This window comes from Tamandua tetradactyla, chromosome 5, assembly GCF_023851605.1.
Source record: "Tamandua tetradactyla isolate mTamTet1 chromosome 5, mTamTet1.pri, whole genome shotgun sequence".
NCBI classification, from domain to species: Eukaryota; Metazoa; Chordata; class Mammalia; order Pilosa; family Myrmecophagidae; genus Tamandua; species Tamandua tetradactyla.
Window position 1 is genome coordinate 69,724,663 of NC_135331.1, and position 22,352 is coordinate 69,747,014.

At 36.7% G+C, this 22,352-nt stretch overlaps 1 protein-coding gene across 12 annotated transcripts in view; it reads left to right on the top strand.

Moving 5' to 3' along the window:
- The window catches only part of FNDC3B (fibronectin type III domain containing 3B), a 397,533-nt gene that overhangs the window by 234,724 nt on the left and 140,457 nt on the right, over window positions 1-22,352 (top strand). For all 12 annotated transcript variants that reach the window (XM_077161045.1, XM_077161048.1, XM_077161055.1 and 9 more), the window contains 2 exons: window positions 1,126-1,369; window positions 5,182-5,463. In XM_077161045.1, the coding sequence (XP_077017160.1) occupies window positions 1,126-1,369; window positions 5,182-5,463 (526 nt within the window). The remainder of the gene's footprint in view (window positions 1-1,125; window positions 1,370-5,181; window positions 5,464-22,352) is intronic.

The window sequence follows — 22,352 nt, forward strand, 5'->3', positions numbered from 1 at the left end:
CTTAAATATTTAGAGTTTAAGACAGCCTAGTTTTGGCTTCTAAATTTACTTGTTGGCCTAGATTGTATCCTTCCTTGAAGGTTGACTCAGAAGCCATCCCTTTAAGAGGATGGCCTTTCCAGCCCTACTGAAGTTTCCCGAAGCATCCACTGATCCTACCGTTCATGCTCTCCTCCTCGTGTACCCCCATAGTTTACCTTTTGACTATAGTGTTTATTGTATTAGTTACTTTATACCTTGTGTCTCAACAAAATCATTTGCTCCTAGAGGAGGTGGCATGAGGTTGGCCACAGAAGAGAAAAATATAGGCATTGCGCTTCCTTAGTTATTTTCTTCGGTGAATTATAAAAACGTTTGGAGAGAGTATGAATGGAAGAGAGTATGAATGAAATGTTTATTGTTTCACTCTGTTCATAACTGGTGGGCCGGTGGTAATATCTTCCTTCTCAAACTTAGTACATTATCTTGGAGACAAAGTTGTCCATCCCGATTTGGGATTGCTCTGGTACTTCACTGGTCAGAATCTCTTCATTTTGCATCCTTAGTCCTAGGTTAAATGATCTTTCATGGTACTTGTATGGCTTCTGGTGTTAATGCTCCCTTTGTTTCCTAATTGTGAGAAGGGCACTGTGCATGCTAATGTAGCAGTGGGTAGAATTTTATCAGGCAGTTCTCAAAGCCCAACCCAGGAAAACACCCTTACTTAGCCTGAAAGTCTCTTCTTTTACAGTGTGTCTCTGATGAACTGATTGTTATATTTAGTCATTCCTCAAATCTGTTTAAGCACATATTAACTTTGCTTGTCTTAGGCAAAGCCAGTCAAAATTTTGTGAGGAAACACAAGATTTAATACCAATCTATTGATCGCTCCAAAAGTTTTACACGGTTGTTATAGAGAATTAGGTGGTTGGAAAGTTTTAATGTTAAAGACTATTAGTTAAAGAACACATTTAACTGTTGGCATTAGAGAATAACTCAGCATGCACTGCAAGATTTTTTTCTATGAAGGCGAGACAATGAAAAATTAAGGTGAAAATTATTAACTATTGAGGAAGAATATAATACATTCATAGGCTGTTTGCTAATGATATGTACTCCACTCCTTCCTTTTGCTTTTTCCTTTAGGTGATTGAAGACAGTACTGGAGTCCGCAGGGTGGTGGTCACACCCCAGTCTCCTGAATGTTATCCCCCTAGCTACCCCTCAGCCATGTCTCCAACCCATCACCTGCCCCCCTACCTGACTCACCACCCGCATTTTATTCACAATTCACACACGGCTTACTACCCACCTGTTACTGGACCTGGAGAGCTGCCACCTCAGTTTTTTCCTCAGCATCATCTTCCCCCCACAATATATGGCGAACAGGGTGAGTAAATTATTGCTGGCATTGGGAGCAGTTGAAACTGGCTATAACACTTAATTATCTTAAAAGAACCCTTTGCTTGGTCTGTAATGCACCCAATAGGTAGATCTGTCTAGTGCATAACACTCATGGGGAATCCATTGTTTCCCTTGTCCTGAATTGTGTTTTGCAAAATTGCTGTGTGGGTTGCAGCTGTCTTTCTGTTTTCCCAGATTCTGTTCCTCATCCCCACCTCAGAATCATAAAGGAGCTGGGTCGCTACTTTTTTATTCAGTCAACAGGTAGTGATTTGTTGGGTGTTTCTGTGTCCTTTAAACATTTTTTTATGTGAGAGTAGACTGCGGCAGAACTGTGGCACACTATTTCTTTGCTGTCCATATGGTTTAGAAGTGAAGAGTGTTTTGTGCCCCATTTTCAATGTTAGAATATTGTTAGGTCTCAATAACCTTTGGGTTTCCTGAATGATCTGTGTTGGAATCTTTGGCAGAACTCAGAAATCCCTTCGCTGTTTGGTGCTTCACAACCTTGTGTTCAGTTAAGAATAGCTGTTAGTGTAGCCATGGTTTCACCAGCTGTTAAGCAAATACTTATTGACCTTGGAATGAAAACAGCCTCAGAGCTATCAACATTATGTCTTTTTAGTTTGGGCCTTGGTATTGATTTAGTCAAAAGCCCTTCTTTATCAAAATGGATACTTAGAAACTAGATAAGGGAAATTAAAAATTAGACTCCAACCTTTAGGACTTTGCAAAGTGATTTTATAGTGAGCCTGACTATGAACTGAAGCATTTTTCTGCTCTGAATATTTTGTTGGTTCAGATAAATTAAATGACACATGCTTTCTTACCCCATAGAATTTTTTAATGTTACCATCTCAGTTCCTCTTATTAATTATAAATATTTTCTCCCTGGATGTTCATCTCACATTATTATTATCACTAATAAAGGAAAAATTTTGGTATGGGTATTTTAAATGAAATATCCTGTTGTAACTTGGGGATAGAATTTCGTTGGTTATTTTTTTCAGTAGTCAGAAAGAAATTTAGTGTAATTTGAAATTATCAAGTGCTATCTTATTGGGGTGTGAGGAGATCATTTCAAAAGTATGAAATCAACATGTTGATTTTTAGTATCAATAACTTCTCATTAATAAGATGTATATGTCTCAATAATTTAACAACCAATAACGTCAGTTAGAACTCATATTCCATGAAAACATTTGGATAAAGACAGGAAAATTTCAGTTAATGCTAACTCTTAAAAAAAATTCAAACTTTAGCACAGTATATATTAAGTGTTTGAGCATGTGCTAGAATTTCCTGGGTCCTGGGCTATGATGACGTTGTGAAAAGCCTTGGCTACTGATGCATCATTTGATGAGCAGTATCTGACCTGCTTTATTTTAACAGTGTGTTAATAGTACACCCGGTAATACTACGCCCCATAGATACCGTTTTCTGTAGAGTGCTCTTTACAATTTTAGGTGAATCAACAGTGTGATCTAAATGGCCATTAGAATTAAGCAAAAAAGGAATTATCTCTTTGTTTGATTTAATTTCATTAAAATAGCACAGGGCAATGATATAAAAATTTAAGTGCTTTCATTAATTTGGAATTAAAGAAAGCAGTAAAACAAGATCCCGTGTTACTTTATAAAGCCACTTATACATCCTCTTACTTTAGTTCTCAATGTGTATAGCAAAATAGAATCTCAATGTTAATTTTCCAAGCCATTAGACTTAAAAAAAAAAAAAAAAGTCCCTGACATGGTTTAAAAGATTAATAATTATATTAGTACCCTTGGTGGGTATTGATAATCTCAAATATAATGCACTGTCATAGTTAGGACATTTACAGTCCTTGTATATTTTGATGTAGTTTATTTGGGTATATAGGTATATATATTTTAAATAGGGCTATTTTTGTTTTTGTACATTCTCTATTACAAACTGATTATCTTCCAAAGATTTTTTTTTTTACACATATTTCTTAATATCTGTGAATAGAAGGAAAATTAAAAGGGTACCTTTACCATTGAACAACTGATGTGCTTGGGACAGTCTGGATTTAGGTCTCTTGTTGAAAAGAAATTATTAATAGTGCTCCATTTCATTCTCAGAAATGTTCTAGTTTGAATGGTGTTCTGGTTTGCTAGCTGCCAGAATGCAGTATACCAAAAACAGAATGGCTTTTAAAAGGGAAATTTAGTAAGTTGCTCATTTACAGCTCTAAGACTGAGAAAATGTCCTAATTAAAACAGGTCTATAGAAATGTCCCGTCAGAGGCATCCAGAGAAGGATACTTGATTAAACAAGGCTGATGAAATTCAGAGTTTCTCTCTCAAGTGAGAAGGCACGCAGCGAACACAGTCAGAGTTTCTCTCTCATGTGGAAGGGCACATGGCGAACATGGCATCATCTGCGAGCTTCTTCTCCTGTCTTCCTGTTTCATGAAGCTCCCCGGAAGACATTTTCCTTCTTTATCTCCAAAGGTCGCTGGCTGGTGGACTCTGCTTCTCATGGCTATGTTGTTCTGCTCTGCTCTCTCTGAATCTCCTTCATTCTCCAAAATGTTTTCTCTTTTATAGGATTCCAGAAACTTCTCAAGACCCACCCAAATGGGTGCAGACATGTCATCACCTAATCTAGTTTAACAACCACTCTTGGTTAAATAACATCTTCAGGGAGATGATCTGAATACAGTTTCAAACATACAATATTGAATAGGGATTATTCTACCTTTATGAAATGGGATTTTGATTAAAACATGGCTTTTCTAGGGTACATACATCCTTTCAAACCAGCACAGATGGTAATTTATATAGCTACTCTATGTATGGGAAGCCCCTTCTTTCTTATAAAAATTGATGGATCAAACCTCTGGCTAAGTTGTTGCCACTTGTATTGATGTTTCAAGATAATTTAAAACTAATTTAAAAATAGAATAACAGTTTTCTTCCTTAGGATCTCGAGATTACTTTTCAGACTTCATGTTCTTCTGAGCCACTTAAAAATTTGCACAGCAAAAAACAAAAGAACTAAAAAAGAAAGAAAGAAAAAAAATTTTATGTAGTGAAGCCCGGTGACAGTGTATGGATGAGGTTTACTTGCCTCATGATTCCTGCAAAATGGAAGTTTGAGACCACAGCTTATCACAGTGCAGACCAGATTGCAGAGAAGACTTAATCTTTATCCTTATAATGCTCCTTGAACATTTATTTTCCTAAGTTCTGTGAGCCTTGATTATTTTTAGAGGAAATTGTTCGTTATTTTAGTAAGTTATGTTCATATGTTGACTCTTCTGGATGCTACACATAACTCTTTTAGTTGCTGCCTGCTTTCCAATAGAAATGCTGTTCTGTCTACAAGAATAACAATACTTTTGTCTTCATTCTGAGTGCTGTGCATGTTTAAAGGGGCTATTTTATTTGTGAGTTCTAATTTCTGTGTGTATTACAACTGCCTAAAGCATTTTGATAGGCAAAATCAAGCTTAGTTATAAATTCAGCTATAACTTTGAGCTCAGTAACCTTGTCATCTTCAGTATTCTCTGAATTTACTGTAACATTCCTAAACACATAGTACAGCTTTTTGTTTTCTTTTTTTTTTTTTTAGTATGGCTTTTAATGATTAATGTTCATTTAATCGTTGATTGTGAACATATAAGAATATTTTAAATATATACTTAGGCATATGTATTTTCTTAAAGATATTTTTATACTGTATTTAATAATACTTTAAATGTCTGGCTTTAGCTCATTTTGCCATTTAATAAATGTATACTGATCACGCATTTGTCATAATCATCCATTTTAGAAATCATACCACTTTACGGAATGTCAAGCTACATTACTCGAGAAGACCAGTACAGTAAACCTCCACATAAAAAGCTGAAAGACCGCCAGATTGACCGCCAGAACCGCCTCAACAGCCCTCCTTCCTCCATCTACAAAAGCAGCTGCACCACCGTCTACAACGGCTACGGGAAGAGCCACAGTGGTGGTGGCAGTGGCGGCGGCAGTGGAGGTGGGCCGGGGATCAAGAAAACAGAGCGGCGAGCAAGAAGCAGTCCCAAGTCGAACGATTCAGACTTGCAAGGTAATGGGCAAGACATTGGCCATAAAGAGTGAATTATCGAAACAGGACATCCTAAAGGAAACAACTTTTACATTAGAACATTATTTCGTGGTGCTTAGTTTTTCTTCTAAGAAGATTGGGCAAACCTTCTCTGAACTATTTCTTAGTCCAGTGAGAATAGTGGATCATTTATTTTTTAATTAATACTCCATGGTAGGAAGATTTGTTTTTTTATCATAAGAGCCATATAACTCTTTTTTTTTTTTTTTTTTTTTTTTTTAAAGGAAAGACAGAGAGAAGGAAGGAAGGATAGAAGGAAGGAAGGGAGGAAGAAAGGGAAACATTTTCTTGTTTTATTGTATTTTGTTTCTCCGTTTTTGTTACATGGGCTGGGGCCGGGAATCGAACCGAGGTCCTCCGGCATAGCAGGCAAGCACTTTGCCCGCTGAGCCACCGCGGCCCGCCCGCCATATAACTCTTTAGTTTAATTTCTGAAAGTGATTTTACAATTAACTTGCTTCTGTTGTTTCACTCTAAATTGATGTAAAAGGAGATCCAAAGTTAAAAATATATATATTTCTAAGTAAGGGGCTAGTTCAAGTCTCAAAGTAACTGTATCTTATAAAACCAGAATTAGTTACTTCTACACTGTAGTGAAATTTATCATTGTGAGGTGGAATATATTTCTGTTTAATTTCAGGCACCAGTTATTGTTTTTAGTATGCCTTCTGCCAAGGCGAGCACTATCAGTTATTGTTTAATGCCACCTGTGGCATCCAGAGAGAGGTGTTCACAGACCAAGAGTGAGATGAAAGAATAAAAGTCACTACATTTAGATAGATACCAGCTCAGAGGGGCATGTAATTTATTTGTAGATTGATCTTGTGGCTGAAGATCTGTTGATCTTGGGCAAGAGAGAGAGATATGATTAAAATGAGATTTTTAGGTGAGATCTAGAAACAGCCTATTTTGATGACACGAATTAAAAGCAGAGACAATTTATATTTGTTTGTAGAAGACTGACTTATGTGAAGCAAAACAAGATAGCATTTTATTCAGCTAGGTAAGTTTACAGGTACAAATGAACTGGAAAAAAGAGATATGAATGGCTGTGAAAATGGAATAAGAACCGATTATGACCTTCGGTAAATTTATTGCTTCTTTATTGAACCTCATCCAGGTAGATGCAAGGACTGTGTGTGTGAGATGTGTTCGTGAATGAAACAGACTGCGGTTATGTAGGGTTTGATTGTGTAGGGAAGACTCTGTCAGGTCAGAGGAGAATATGTAAAACCAGGTGCTGGCATCCATATCCTCCACCCCTAACCCCTGTTTATTTACATGAATAAATTCAGTGTGAAGAAGAACAATGCTAAGATACAATGAAATGCAAAGAAGAACTTTCTCTGAGTGGATATTTATGGGTTCTTTTAATTTATTTCTTTATTCTGTTCTATAATTTCCTTATTTTATGTAGTCATCTACATTACTCTTATAAGTGTTTAGAAGAACAAGCAAGTATTTAGAAGAAATTCTTGGAAGTTTTTAAACAGTTCTTGATTGAAAGTGATATGCCTGCCGTATAAAATTAGTTTTAGTCAAATGGTACTACAATTTCTTAACTTTGAAAATTAGTTCACTCACAGTATTAAAAATTTACTATGGGCATATGAGAGAATTCACACACACATAAAATAGGAAATAGGTTTTCCTAAGGAGGATTTTAGTCTGAAGAGAAAAAGAATAAATAAGCTGTCATTGGAGAGTTTAAGAGATTTGAACTACTTCAATTGCTTAATTGATTCTTTAAACATTTTTGCCCTTTCTTGAACCAAAAGGATTTAAGGCCGATGACATAGATACGTATAATAGAGGTAGATTAAACAAGGTTAAGAATTAAGGGGCAAAAAGATAATAAGGGAAGGAAATTAAGTTGAAGTAGGGGTAAAGTTAACATGTAAAATTAACATAGTTATAGTTTAACTATGGCAAAAGTAAACATCTTACTTATGCATGCAATAGTTGATATCATAGATGTCTAAATGTGTCACCACATCTGTATTTTAATATTCTCATAGCTGTAAAAGAGGAAATCAATTTGCGTTGAAATCAATACTGAAATGTTTGCTGGCGTACATCTGTGTGTTTACCAGTATTTTGGCATTTACCTTACTAGAGAGAGTATGTGTAATTATTGTGCCATTGTATAGAAAATGTGTTATTGGGTTGGATTACAGTGATATCACTCTTGACTATGGGCTTCTGGGAGCATGCATTTCATGATGAAAAGTGGGGACAAAGACATTTTAATCCCACTTTTAGACCTGATTTGTTCAGTTATTCCCTTTCTCATCAATTTGCCTCCTCAAAAATCATAGTCTCCAAAATAAAAAATAAGAAAAATAAAAGAGCAGTCATACTCTCCACCTGGTTTAAACGTGGAACAAAAGTAAAGTAATACTTAGAATTATTTTATATACTCTAGTTTATTCTAAAAAAGACTTGAGGAGGTTTAAATATTGGGTAAAAAAAGTGTGAGGAAATTGAAGAAAAACAGAAAGCCATGAATAAGGTTATACATAAACATAAAACATAAAGTTCCTGTAGAGTTTCTTGATTTAAACTATATATTTAGCTTTGAGTTTCCTTGTTCTCAAAGAAAAGAGAAATCTGAACCAGGAGTAGGTGAGCAGTAAAGCACCTCTCACTCATAACTTACTCAGTTATGTTGCTTGTAATGTTTCAGTCCTGTTTGCCTCAGACTATAGTTATTGGTGCAAATAACCCCAAAAGACTTCTTTCTGCATTCTCATGAATGTGAGTGCTCTAGACTCACAGTGTGAATTCTTACTTGAATTTCCTGTAGACAGGAAATGAATTTCTTAAAAATTCTTAAGTTTATAGTATTACTTAATTAGTGATTGGTAGTGTGATTAACCTGTTTGAATCCATATGTGTTTTGTAGAAGAACACATTATACACTTAACCATGATATTTGGCATATTATATTTTTCTAAATGCTACATTAGATGTCTGCATTTCCATGAGTCCAGTCTTTTTATTTCAGAATTCCGTAGCTTTTGAGGAGATATATTTGAGTTATTTATCCTTTTACCCTTTATAGTTTTATGAAAATAAAAAATGCAAACTTTACATTTATACTTGGTCCTGTGATAAAACTAAGTACAACTTTAAAAACCAGACAAAACAATTTGTGTAAATCTAAACAAATAAATAGATTGAAATATGGAGATAAATTAATTACTCTCTCAAGTCATCATTCTCTGATTGGCTGTCCTTTAGTAGCACTGGTGGAGTTTTTTAAATTACAAATCCTTAGACCTCATTTCAGACTTACTAAATCAGAATGACCTTGCCTGATTTGGTTTTGTTGTTTTTTTCACAGCCTCATTGGGAATGATGATCAATCAAGATAGGAAACTCTACTACTCTAAAATTAAGGATGGTTACTGAAGATATAGTTCACTAAATTGTATCTAGTATGAAGCAGAAAGTGTTTTATTCACAGTCTTATCTCTGCCTCTTAGTGCTGTGTCTGGTACATTGTAGGTGCTCATTAAATATTTGTAGGATGAATCCTATTTTCTTAATTACTATGTTTTCCAGAGTAAGACTTCTGTTTAAACATGCAGTCATTGTATTATTTCCTCTTCCTGGGGCAAATTGCTACATTGCTCAAAGATAACTGCTCTGCTATGATTCCTCCTTTCTTTTATTATTACTATCAGAAATAAAGCTTAGGAAGGAAAGAACCCCACAGTTCCCTCAGAGAGCTGCAGGGTTCCTGTTTTCTTGCAGTACCTTGGAGTTAATGGTGTGATGGAGGCAGAGAACAGTTAGTGGGTTTTAGTACAAGGCATACTTGGCTTAGAATCAGACTTTACCACTTGCTATTTGCTTTAAGTATTCCCTACATCTCTTTATTCTTGTCTGTATAGTGAGTGTTTTATAATACCCATGAAGTATTAAAAATATCCCACCTCAGTTCTTAATACCCCATTAGGATGGTAAGCCTTATTACTTGAATAATTGTTGTCTTTCTCATCCTCAGGACTCCTGTTAGCACCCCGTTATCCAAGATACCCCCTCCTTAATGGCTCTTTCCTTCTGATGGATTTTCCTCTTCCCTTCATGCCCCACCCCCCACCCCCGAAAAACTGCTTCTCATGCGAGTCAGAAGTGACTTCCTTCTGCTTTAGTTCATACATTTTTTTCCCCCATGGAGAGGCACCAGGAATCAAACCCGGGTCTCCAGCATTGCGGGTAAGAATTCTGCCCGCTACACCACCACAGCCCACCCTAGTTCATATATTTTGAAAGCTAAACCTTCCAGTTCTGGACTACTGCCTCTAAAAGTTGCATCCAGGCTTTCCTAGAGTTTGCTACTGAGATAGAAATAGAAATGCACCACATACCCTTAGGGCCTCTCTGGTAGCATAGATGCTGGAAGATTTCGCACGTCTTTTCATAGCTGCCTTATGGGACACTTACAGCTCTGAGTGAGGGAGAACCCTGGAACATATTCTTTTGGGGACTGCTCTGTCTTGGGCCCCTGTTCTTGAGCATCTCCTCATATATTCCTTATAAACTCAAATTAAGATCCCTTTTGCATGGACTGATTTCAAAGAGAGAAGGACCACCTTATGTTCTAGTTGTATGGTGTTCCATTTCTGCCTCCATCCCATCCTCCATATTATGGCTAGAGGTGAATCAGGTCTGAAATGCTACTTCCCTCCTTTAAAACCTCTACAAAGTAAATCTAAAATGTTTAAAATGGTACAAGCTCACCTCCCATGGTACTTCACATCTCCCCACCAGATACCCTACATTTAACCCCATTTCATGAACATGTCTCTTTCTCTCTTATTGGCTTGCCCTTTCAATTCCTCTGCCTAGCAGACTCCAACTTGATCCTTCAAGAGCCAACTCAACTCTCATCTCCTCTATGAAACCTGCCTGTCTTCCCAAGAGACAGATAATGACAGAGAAAATGTTTCAAGGATTTCATCACCCTTTTCACTTCCTTTCTTAGCTTTTGATTTTAAATTGGTGCCTGGACACCAAATCCACTTTTTTTGTTCAAGGTTAAAAATGGAAGAATTTGTCCTTATGTGCAGAATGTTGTGTGAGAGCTGGGCCTTGAGCCTGTTCTATGGCCTAAAACCCAGTTAAAATTGTCGTATTGCCTTTCATCACAGGAGAGATAAAGAAGTTTCTGTTTCTTTTTATTGAGTAAAAGGGAGGCTTCATTCCTCCCGTTTTATCCTTGGTAAAAACTAAAGCAAAAAAAAAAAACAAAACCCAGAGCAATGATATTATAGCAGGATACATGGAGTCCAGATCCATGCCTGTAACTGAAAGCCCCTTTGTCATATAAACTCAGACAGGGTTAGAGAGTAAGTTTATCTGCTCATATTATTCTAGAAAGGATTTTGTAAGTCCAGAGTGAAAATAAAAACTTTGATGATTTGCTGTATAATAATATGAAAGACCTAAGTCACTCCATTAATTAATGATGTTTGTGTGTGTTTGTATGAGGAGGCCAGGGAGATGGGGATATGAGAAAGTGAGAATCACTGGCCCTTTTCAGTGCTAAGAGATTTTTTGTATGTGTGTGTGTGCTAAGCGGTTTTAAAGAGAGATTTTAAAGGGGAGTTGGGTGGGTGGGTGGAAGGCATGTAAAACTTCTAATTTAAAATGAAGTCCTCCTTGTAGCTGTATCACACGGTGGGAGAATTCCTCTTGTGTTGCCAACTTACTGATGGTAATTTGTGTGTTGGTCTCTAGAACTTATAGCGCCATGTTGGAAAACAATGGGACAAAATGGTAAGAATTCCAAATATAGAAGAACATGAAGATACAATATACTTCGGTGTTTGACCCTCTGGAATTGTTGATACACCAAAGAGTCAATTACACTTTAGGTTAGACTCCACCACATAGAGTCATAGTGTCTGATTGTAACACAGAAAGCCAGTGAGGAGGGCATTATTCTTGTGCTTTTCTCTTTCAGAGATCACAAATTGCCTGTGACCTCAGCAGCATTCTTTATTGTCAAGTTTTATATTCACATTCCCACTTAGATAATTCCTCCCTGACACATTTTTAATCTTTGTATATTTTGCTATCATACTCAAAACTGAAATCTGACTCCAACATCTGTTTACCTAGAATTAGCATCAAAGTTTATTCATTCTACAGATCAGAATTATAGTTCTAGGTTTGGGATGGCATTTTTCCACTAGATGTCTAAGATTGTGAGCATTTGTGGATTCTTAGAGTTGTCCTTTTGCTGGATGGTGTGGGCTCTGGGAATGGGGTGGCTGCACCCACCTGTGCGGGGCTGACAGTGGTTTCCTTTGTTTGAAATGACGTGACTAATGTTAATAAGGTCTGGAATGTTGAGAATCAAGACAGATATTCTTTTGGAATCTCTTTTGGTCTTGGCTCCCTGTGAAAAATAGCACTAGTGCATTTCTTTTTAAAGTAAGATATTTAGTGGCACTTTTGCATTTCAGGAGTGGCTGATCTTTTCTTTTACTTGCTACCCTTTTAATTTCATGAGCACTTACCCTCCAAGGCATGCTCAGATAGGATATTTTAGAAGAGCAGAGAGTGTTTTGGATCTGTTGATTCCTGTGAAACGGAGCTCGAAGGATATTAAGGAATGATGAGAAAGGAAGAAAGAAAGAAAGAAAGACACAGACGGGCTCAGGGGGTCTAAAGCTTGAGTTTACTTCAGACAGACTTCAGACAACTTTATTCTTAACCAGATCCTGGTTATATACCACAGGATGACAATAGGCATGCATGCATTTCCTGAGGGAACAAAGTTCTTATCTTTCAGTGTTCTTCCTTCATACTTAAAATAACCATTTGGGGTGAACAAACATTCTCTTCCTCCTAGACTGTCTTACATAAATCAGATAACATAAAGCAGCTTACTGCCACCACCACCCTAATGCCATCTACTCCCAAGGAGTTCCGCAGGTCTTATGTTAATCCTATCTCCTACGTGGATCCTTGATTGTGGAGGACGCAGCGTTCTTCTTTTCCTCTGGAGTGTGTACTTTCCTCGCTGTATTTGAAATTGTACAAGTTTCTAGATGGAATTTCAATACTGCTTCATCTCTCAAGTCTATAATTGATAATCCTGTGAGTTTTCACCTATATATAGCAGTGTGTGAATTCTGAGCATGGCAAAAATATCAAGAAAACATGAAAAAAATTAGAAATGAGCTCAGATCATTGGAATTTACTGATTTGGCTGCCAAATACTGTCAGAAAAGTGAAAATAGGCCAAACACACCCAAATAATTTTTATTTTTTAAAAGGACAATATGGATCTGGGGATCAGAATGCAAAAAATACTCTTCTTGGCAGGAAGCTGAGCAATTAACACCCTTACTTCCATTTCAAACATAGGCTGCCAGTTGCATCCCCTGAGTCTTGGAGACCTCAGCTTGACTGTTGAAGTCTAAGCAAACTTGAGGATCTGGCAACAGCTCCGTACATGTGGAATGAGAAAGGAGACAGGCTTAGGGACAGAAGTTTTCATAAGGACTATGTTGCTCTTTAACATGGGCTTTCTGACTTGTGTATTATCCTCTGAGACCCAGAGCTGCAGAAATCAAACTATGAATAACTGTTTTTCAGGATGCCGATTTTATTTTTCCTTCCAGGGTGGTGACTTCACTGGTGCAAAGGTAAATTCTGTGACTCAACGTAGAGGAACATATACTGGTCCCCAAATTGTTGCTAATGAGTAGAGTATGAGGTTTTTTTAAATAAAGTTACATCACTATATTTTGTTACACCACCTATATTTTTGTTTTTTTTGCCCTTTCTCCCCTTTGTATTTTTGTTACAACATTTTAAAGATGTTAACTAATTTATTCTTTTAATAAGCAGATGAGATATTTTTGTCATGTCAGCTTAAGAAGTCTTAATCCATTAAATCATACTTGAAACATCACATTTTTTACTTACATATAGAAAGACAAACAGCATGTGAAAAAAAATCTTTGAGCTTTCTTTTGCAATGAATATTCACCAGAAGTTTGAGGGCTGAATTTGGATTAGTTTCTACTATATGTGGTACTTAACTCTGTAAATGTGTATTTTTTCCTCTTTCTTTTTTGCTGTCCTGGGACATGATCATAGAGGCATTTAGATGACATCAGAAACCCATGTTGGTAAGATACATGTCTTCCCAAAGAACCCTTAAACCACATGTATAAGTGATATGTGGTTTGTTTCTGGCATATCTGTAGCCTTCAATTCTATTGAATTGAAATTTTTGTATGTTAATCTCTCATTTATTTAAGTGGAATTCTGAGTATTTCATTGGGTTATAGGTTGTTCTAGTTTTCAAGCCGTCAGAATGTGATAGACCGAGAACGGAATGGCTTCTAAAAAGGGGAATTTATTAAGTTGCAAGTTTATAGTTCTAAGTCCTTGAAAATGTCCAGATTAAGGCAAGGCTATGAAAATGTCTGAATTAAGGCACCAGCAAAAAATTACCTTCACTTAAGAAAGGCCAATGATGTTTGGAGTTTAGCTCTCAGTTGCAAGGGCATGTGATGAAATCTGCTAGCTTTCTCTCCAGGCTTCTTGTTTCATGAAGCTCCCCCAGGGGTGGGATGGGGGGGGGGGGGCGTTTTCCTCCTTCATCGCCAAAGGTCTCTGGCTTCTTGGGCTCTAAAGCTTTTTTCAAAATGGTTCCCTCTTAAAGGGCTCCAGTAAGCAACCCAACCTTGAATGGGTGGAGATACATCTCCATGGAATCCATCTAATCAAAAGTTACCACCCACAGTTGGTTGGATCACATCTCCAAGGAAACAGTCAAAAAGCTCCCACCCAGAATACTGAATGAGGATTAAAGAACTTGCTCTTCTGGTGTTCACAACAGATTGAAACTGGCACAGAGGTCATTAACACAAATGTAATATACTTAAAAACAAAGTAGTGTCTAGTTTAGAGCACAGGCTTGGGACCTTGCAGTTGTAGGTTGAGATCCCTCTGCCACTTGTGAGCTGTGTATTCTTGGGCAAGTTAATCTCTCAGAGCTTTACTTTCCTCATGTTTGTAGGAGATGGAGGCGATGAATAGTACCTATGTCAGAGGATTGCCGTGAGCTCCTTATACAAACCCAGGCACTTACACCATGCTTTAAAATGTTACAGATGTTGAATTAAAACCATGGCATTTTAACACTAATGAGAACTGCCTTTTTTGTGTGATTTTAGCAAAACCCCCAGTCTGTGACCATTTTCACCAGAATGCTGAGGAGAGAAGTCATTCTGCAGTTTGGGTTGGTGTTATAACATTGAATGTCCAGAACTTGAGGTATTGAGGTATGAGGGGATTTAGAAAGCTCTCCAGACCCCCCCAAAAGACTCCCAACTGATGCCATCCCAACAAAAACCTGTTGAATTCTAGACAAGAATAAAGTTCACTCCTTTCTCCTCATTTCACTTCCTCTTCTCTGGCCTAGAGTCTCCTATATAAGAGAGTAGGCAAATTTGATTATCTTTGAACCTGCTCAACATATTGACTACTCTAACTTTGCTACGTATAGAAGTGTTTTTAAAAAAAAAAGTGTTATCCGAGATAACTTAGGTGAACAACTACAACTCTATGTTTTACTGATATCCATCATACTAGGTACATGCCCAATTTAGTAATGCATATGGATATTCTGGTCATCAGATTAGAGCCCCTTGTTTATGTAACAAAGCGTTCTGATATAAGAAGGGGAAAAAAAACCAAATCTGCTTCTGCTTCCTATATTAAGTTATCTATTACTGTGTAACAAATTACTCTAAAACATAGTGGCTTAAAATAAAAGTAAATATATTATCTTTCACAGTTTTTGTGGGTCAGGAATTTGGGAGTGGCTTGGCAAGGTGGTTTTGGCTTGGGATCTTTCCTGAGATTGTGGTCAAATGACAGTGGAGGTGGCAGTCATTCCAAGGTTTAGCTGGGGCTGGAGGATCCACTAGCAAGGTGACTCTCCCTCATGTCCAGCTTAGTTGTCATGGCTTTTTGGTGGGAGGCATTAGCTCCTGTGCATCTGGGTCTCTCCACAGGTCTGCTTGAGCATCCACAGGGCACAGCAGCTTGCTTTTCCCATAGTGAGCTGTTGCAGAAACCAAGATGGAAGCTTCTATGTCTTTAACGACTTAGGCTCACTTAAGGTACTACTTCTAAAAGAGGATAAAGTCATGACTTTCATAGCAGGGAACTAGTAATAGAACACATCCAGTTCAAAAGAACTCAAAGGTACAACACATTTACTGTCAGATAAGGAAGGCTGAAATGAGTTTACAAATGATACAAAACAGGTCACTATCCACAGTCCAATATCAATTGCATTCCACTGGACATAATTTGTATTTCTGCTAAGAGGAATTATTTGTGATATTATCAGTTCTCTAGAACTTAAATTTTGTTTCTACAGGAATATAAAATACAGTCAAAAGTAGACGAAATCAAGGTAACCTACATGGATAAGCTAACTGGGAAACCCACTAAATTTCAGTGTCTTTCACAATTTTTCCTTATACCTTGAAAGTTGCGCACCATCACACAAAATTCTGTCGGTTACATAGTTCTGCTCCAATGCATTGTGGAAGGAACCTCGGAGTCCAGGCTTACATGATGTGTGGAGTCAGTAACCATTTCTATTAATACTCTATCTGAAATTGTTTCAGCATTTGTAATGGAATTGTGGCAACTTTCCAGCTGTTATGTCAACATTGTTTTTGTCACTGTATCTCCTTCCATGGAATGGTGCTTTAGGATCCCTGCATGCAACTGTGGCGTGAAGAATTGGATGTTAAATTTCTGGTTTTTTAGGATCAGTGCATTTTAATATGACAAGTGCAGTCAATATTGTAAATGTGCTAATTAGAGTTCATCCTTTTGCCATATCAACCTTGGTTCTTATTATAAATTTAATTTGTTCAACCAGCTGCACAATGTAGTAGAGTGTATTACCCTGTTTTAATTTGGGGTGCTTTAATGAGATCTTGAAATTCTATTAAGAATTGAGTAGAGAACAGAGAAGTTAAGGGTGGAAAGAAGCCTACGAAACAATAGTGATACCAGTTCAGTGCTGGCTAGTTACATGGTAATAATGGTGAGACTGATTTGCTTTAAGCACCAATAAGAATTATGATTGTTCAGGAAACTGGAAAATAAGGGGTGGAGAGAAAACCGAGAAGGGTCTTAGAGGGATGGTACATTGAGATAAAAGGCAAGTACCAAAAAAAAAAAAAAAAAAGGAAAACAGGAAAATAAATAGGATGGAAAGAGCAAACACAGTGGGCAGGCAAGATTAGATGGACTCTGGAATAAAGAGAATTTGGAGAAAACAAATGACAGAAAATAAGAGATATCTCATGGTAGTATTCCTCCCACTGGGTTGACATTTTCCAGAGGGCGCATGGAGAGGAGAAAGACTTTCTGTCCTATTGTAGTCCCTGAGCTCTTTTACTGACTGCTGCACTTTGAACAAATCTCCATATAAATAAACCCTCCTACTCTTTTCCTATTTGTGCTTTCCTGACTTTCTTCCTGTGCTGGATTAGTGCACCCATTGGCAGTGCACTATCGTATCGTATACTGATACGATAAGTGATTAAAAATGAAGTCTTAAGTAGAATTTTGAAAGTAGTAACAGTACAATGTATAGACATATTTGGTTTTTTGAGTAGTTCTCTGTATTTATCGAAGTGATGTAGAGTTTTGATGTGCTTAAAATTTGGAAATTTAGAATTTTTCTCCTTTTTGGTTTTAAATGGAAAATTAATATAAAGAAAAGTGTGTCTATTTCTTCACCCACTGGGTGTTAAAGATAGCCAGCTTATATTGAGGATGCCATAATTATTTTTCAGGTCCTTTTACAAAATGAAGTAACTTTAAAATGCAGCCAGTTCTTTCTAAAGAGAAAAAAGAAAGCTCACTCTTACTTCACCTTTATATATAAACAAAAGGAATCCTAATGGCATTTCTACCAGACGCCAAAGGCTGCCTGCTGGGCTTAGTGCAGCTACTCCAGGAAGCAACGTGAGGAAGTGAATGGGAAGAAGAAGGTTCCACAGCAATTTTTAAAGAATTTTTATAAATGCACTTATTACTGCAAATCATATGACAAATTTATATTGACCTTTCCCCAGTTATTTGCAAAGATTGTACATTATTACATGAAGCAGTAAAATTATTAAGACTAAAAGAGATGAGAAACTTCCATATGTTAGGTTCTTTTGAGTTCCTAAAACTATTTAAGTGTCTTGCCAAGTAAATTAAAAAAAAATAGTATCTAGTCTTTCAGGAAGATTTTTCTGTTGGCAAAATGTTGCTTCAAAGAACTCCATTAAGATACCAGCATTTCTTGAAGCTCTCTTAAAAAGCATGTGTTACTTAAACAAAAGATGGTTATTGGTATCTTAATTCTTTATCGAATTTTTTTTTAAACACAATGATAACCATTAATATTATTTGCTATTCACACTGTAATCATAATCCATGAGAATGGCTTGAATTTGATTACAGACAGTTCTCAATAAGAGAGCTATCTTTTTGTTTCATTCAAGATTTCCCTGGGCAGAACTGTTCTCTACAGATTTTAATCTGAGTATGGTAGATGCAACACCATCTAGAATATCTGTTAATGAGGGCAAAACTTTCTTCATTCAGTTAGATAAGTTGCTATTGCGTAAGTATTTCATAGCAGAAAACTTTTCTCTTAGCTAGAAAAGATATATGCACTACAGAATCAGTAGGATTTCCTACTGATTCACCTGGTTCTACAATGCACACATGCCTGTTTTCTGCATCATTTCTTTTAAATAATTTTTAGTTTGTTTAGTTTCAGGTCTGTGGTCATGCTGCCAGTTTTGGGAATGAAAGATACTCCCAAGTCATTTATACTTGAGCTTCTAAAGTTAATCTTTCTGAGCCCTCATTTCCTGAATTAGATAATCTACAGTGTTTTACACCTAGAAATTAGGATTCTTACCCATTCTTATCTTTTTCTAATATTTTATACTTTTTCTTTATTCCTTGCATTTCAAATTCTATGTATCTTTCCTTTGTTTTCTCCACTCTATGTACATGCTTCCAAGATTTGTCATACTTTTTGTTACTAATACTATTAATAGACTGAAATTTTAGGGCTTTATTTGTTCATTTATTTATGTGCTGGGGTGATTTTGTTTTTTTTAAGAGTGGGAAAGGAAGTAGGAAATTATAGATGAGAAATAATGTTTTAGTACTAAATTTTCTTACCATAGCTCTTAATCCATTTACTTTTGAAGAAGAAAGATTCAGTAATTGCTTTTTTTCTTAGACTGTATTTCAAGCTCCTTGAGCTAATCTGAGGAAAAGGATAGTACTTCAGGTAGATGTTTGGCTTTTTTTTTTTTTTTAAAGTGTACATGATTCCATTCGCAGATTATCTGCATCCCCTTATTTCCCTTTACTTGCTGCTCACCAACTGTGTCCCTTTTTTATCTTCAATAATCTCCTCACTAACAGGTAAGCAGCTCTAGATTTGAGAACAGGGGAGGAGGTGTCCAGATAGCTGCTGTTAATAGCTCTGGTGAAGATTTGGTATAGGAGGAGAACCTGAAACTTCAAATGATGCTTAACAGTTATCTCTAGAATTTATTTGCTGTATCGGATAGGTCTATAAGAAATGCTTTTTTTGTAGGTAAAAAATAGTTGAATATTAAAAATTTTGCATCCTTCAATCTGTATTCCAGACTCCTGAGAAGACTGTTATTATCTCTCCATTCTATTCTTCACTTGTTGGAGTTATTTCATATATTTTTTTCCTTTCAGTGTCCAAAGGATAAAAGAGAGAGAGTAAACAATGAACATTAAAAAAAAGGCAGATGATTTGCATACTGATAACATTTTTTTTTTTTTGCAGGCAGCATAATCAAAAGTTATTTTGGGGGGGAAATAGTGAATTAGTGTCCAGTTTAAGGAAGGAAATAATTGTGTTTGGTAAAGGAATAAAGGAATAAAGTGAAATAAAATCAGTGTACCCAAATTGTTTACTTGAGACAGTGGCTAGAGTCTTGTTGATTAATGCTGGTGAATGAGACACGAAAACTGAAAATAACTGTCCCAGACCAAGGTAATCGTAGATGACAATTAAGGTAATTACACTTAATTAGGTCATGGTTTTGTTCCAGGAAAACTGCCATTTTTTTCCCCCAGAAAAATCTGAAGCATTTGAGAATTGAATGTTTTACATAAACTCGTGTGGAATTTTTCAGTTTTATTAAATTTCATTATGTCTTAGGGAATATCTTCACTCCTGAATTTATGGACATTGTACATAATATTAACAATCAAAAGAACATTTCTATCAGACTTATTATAAAGCTTATTAATTGTCTTCCTCATCAATGCTGTGAGCATTGATTCCCTCAGCATTTCTAAATCATTTTAATGCACAAAATGGGAAGAACGGGAAATCAGAAGAGAAAGCGTAAGGTTGGTGTTAATTTCTGCAACTAGAAAATTGCATTTGAGCAGGAGTAAATATCTGTATTCTCAATCCTTGTTAGCCCTGAACTAAACTTGGAATAATAGCATGTGTGACTATCTCCAAATTCTCATCTTCACACCACACAATTCAATAGCAAATTTAGTTCTGTATTAGTAGAAGAAAGGATTAACAATAAATGTTTGTGATAAATCTTCTAGGACAGTCCTGGCACACACTACGAGTTTAATTCCTTTAATTTGACTCAATTGTTTTTTCTCTTTCTATACATATTGTAATTACTATAGTCCATAGAGAAGACTAGCACAATGGAGCACACTTCTGTTGGGTGGCATGTTAGTTTCCTATGGCTGCTGTAAGAAATTGCCATAAAGTGGGTGGTTTAAGATGACAGAAGTTCATTCCCTCTTAATTCTCGAAATCAGAAGTCTGAAATCCCTATCGCTGGGCTGAAGTGTTAGCAGGCTACACTATCTCTGAAAGCTCTGGAGTAGACTGTTCCTCGCCTCTTTGGGCCTCTGGTGTCTGCCTGCTGTTTCTTTGTTGTGGCCATGTCATTCTAGTCTTCAGGGCCAGCATCTTCCCTTCTGTCCCTGTTCTGTCTTCACATCGCTTTCTCCTCTGTGTGTGTCACATCTCTGGTTGCCTCACTCTGACAAGGGTACATGGGGTTGCGCTGATGTGTAACCCAGGGAAACCAGGATGCTCTCCCTGTCTCAAAATCCTTGGTTTAATCACATCTCCCAAGACTTTGCTATTTAAAGTGACATTCACAGCTTCCAGGAACCAGGCGTGGATGTCATTTGGAGGCTAGTTTTCAGCCTACAACAGGCTGTTTCAGTATCTCCATTCTTCTAGCCTGACCAGAGCCAAACCTCACCCTGTGTCCTGTAAGGTCTGACTGATGTAGTCCCTCACCCTCCTCAGCATCCACCATTAGCTTTCCCATGAGTTATAGTTGATTTAATATAAATGTAGAAAAGCAGTACCATGTATCTTTTGCCAATAACATAGGCCAAGAATCACATAGCAGGGCTATCTCTTCTCTTTATGGTAGAAGTTCATGTAAGGGAAGTCGATGCACCATACGTTAAGTAGTTAAGGCAAGTAGCAAAATTGAGTGCTGTAACGTTTGTTCCTTTAACTCTAGTAGTAGAAGTGAATTATCTTGGGGATTCGTTTGTGAGTGTGTATATAGAATGGTGGGTATATATTTTCAGGACATATTTAATGGAAGATAAATATCAGGATCTGTATAGTTCCTTTTACAAGATGGTGTTTCCCAAGAAAAAGTAAAATGAATCTATCTAATGGGAAACATGTTTTCTTCTAAAAGGAAACTAAGATGCTTTTCACCTAGCATAAGATAAGACTCAAAAAGCTTTTAAAATAATTAGTGAATCTGATATCCTTTAAATGTTTAATTCCCCCAAGAAAATCCTGTAAAAGCTTGTGGTTTTTAGGTGTGGCTGCATCACTAATGCTCTGGATTGATTACATGTGTCCTTTCCTTGATGGCTGTCCATCCTGGTGGCATCTAAATTGGTTTAATTTTGAAGAATTATGTAAACCCCATGGTGTGCATATGGGTAATAAATTCTGAAGCCCTTGTTATCTGCCTTTCTGAGTTTTTAATAATTACTAGCTGTTCTAAAGAAACTTGTATCTTACAGATTTTCCTTTTGCCTAAATTAGGAAGACAGAGCACTTCAACTACGTACAAGATAGTGTTTGAAGTCAGTTAAGATTCTTACCTCTTTCAGAATTCTGTGATTCTATAAAACCTGGTGGGAGATATGTATCAAGGTTAGGTTTTATGAATATGTAATTATATAGTTTAAACATCAGTTCATTGATTGGATGGACATATTAGTCAGAAGTCTTTATCTGCTGTGGATTTCAAAAAATTACCCTGACAGTAATCATGGAATTAAAAGGAATCCTAAAACAAGAGGTCAATGATAGTAATAAAGTTGAGGTACAAAGTCCTGGTCATATAAATGAAGCAAGTAAAGAAAGAAAGTTGGGGGTGGGGTGGAGAGTATAGAAGGGGATAGTTTTGACCTGACATGAAAACTCAGCTTGATTAGACAATATCAAGCAAGATGTACTTGGTAGAGGCTAGTAGGTACAAAGTTCTGTAAGTGAGAAACTGAGAAATCAAGGATGAAGCATTTCATGTTACTCACAGACCTCCCTCTGGCCTCCCTCTAGCCAAGTTCACGCTCTATCAGACGTACTTGCTTTAGTCATAGAATCTGCTCTTACTATGTTGTTAGGACTTTCATAAAGGGTTAAAAGAAGCTGAAGGGCCCACATCGTGTTACCTCTTCAGAAGTTTCCCCAATCTTTCTTTGAATGACTT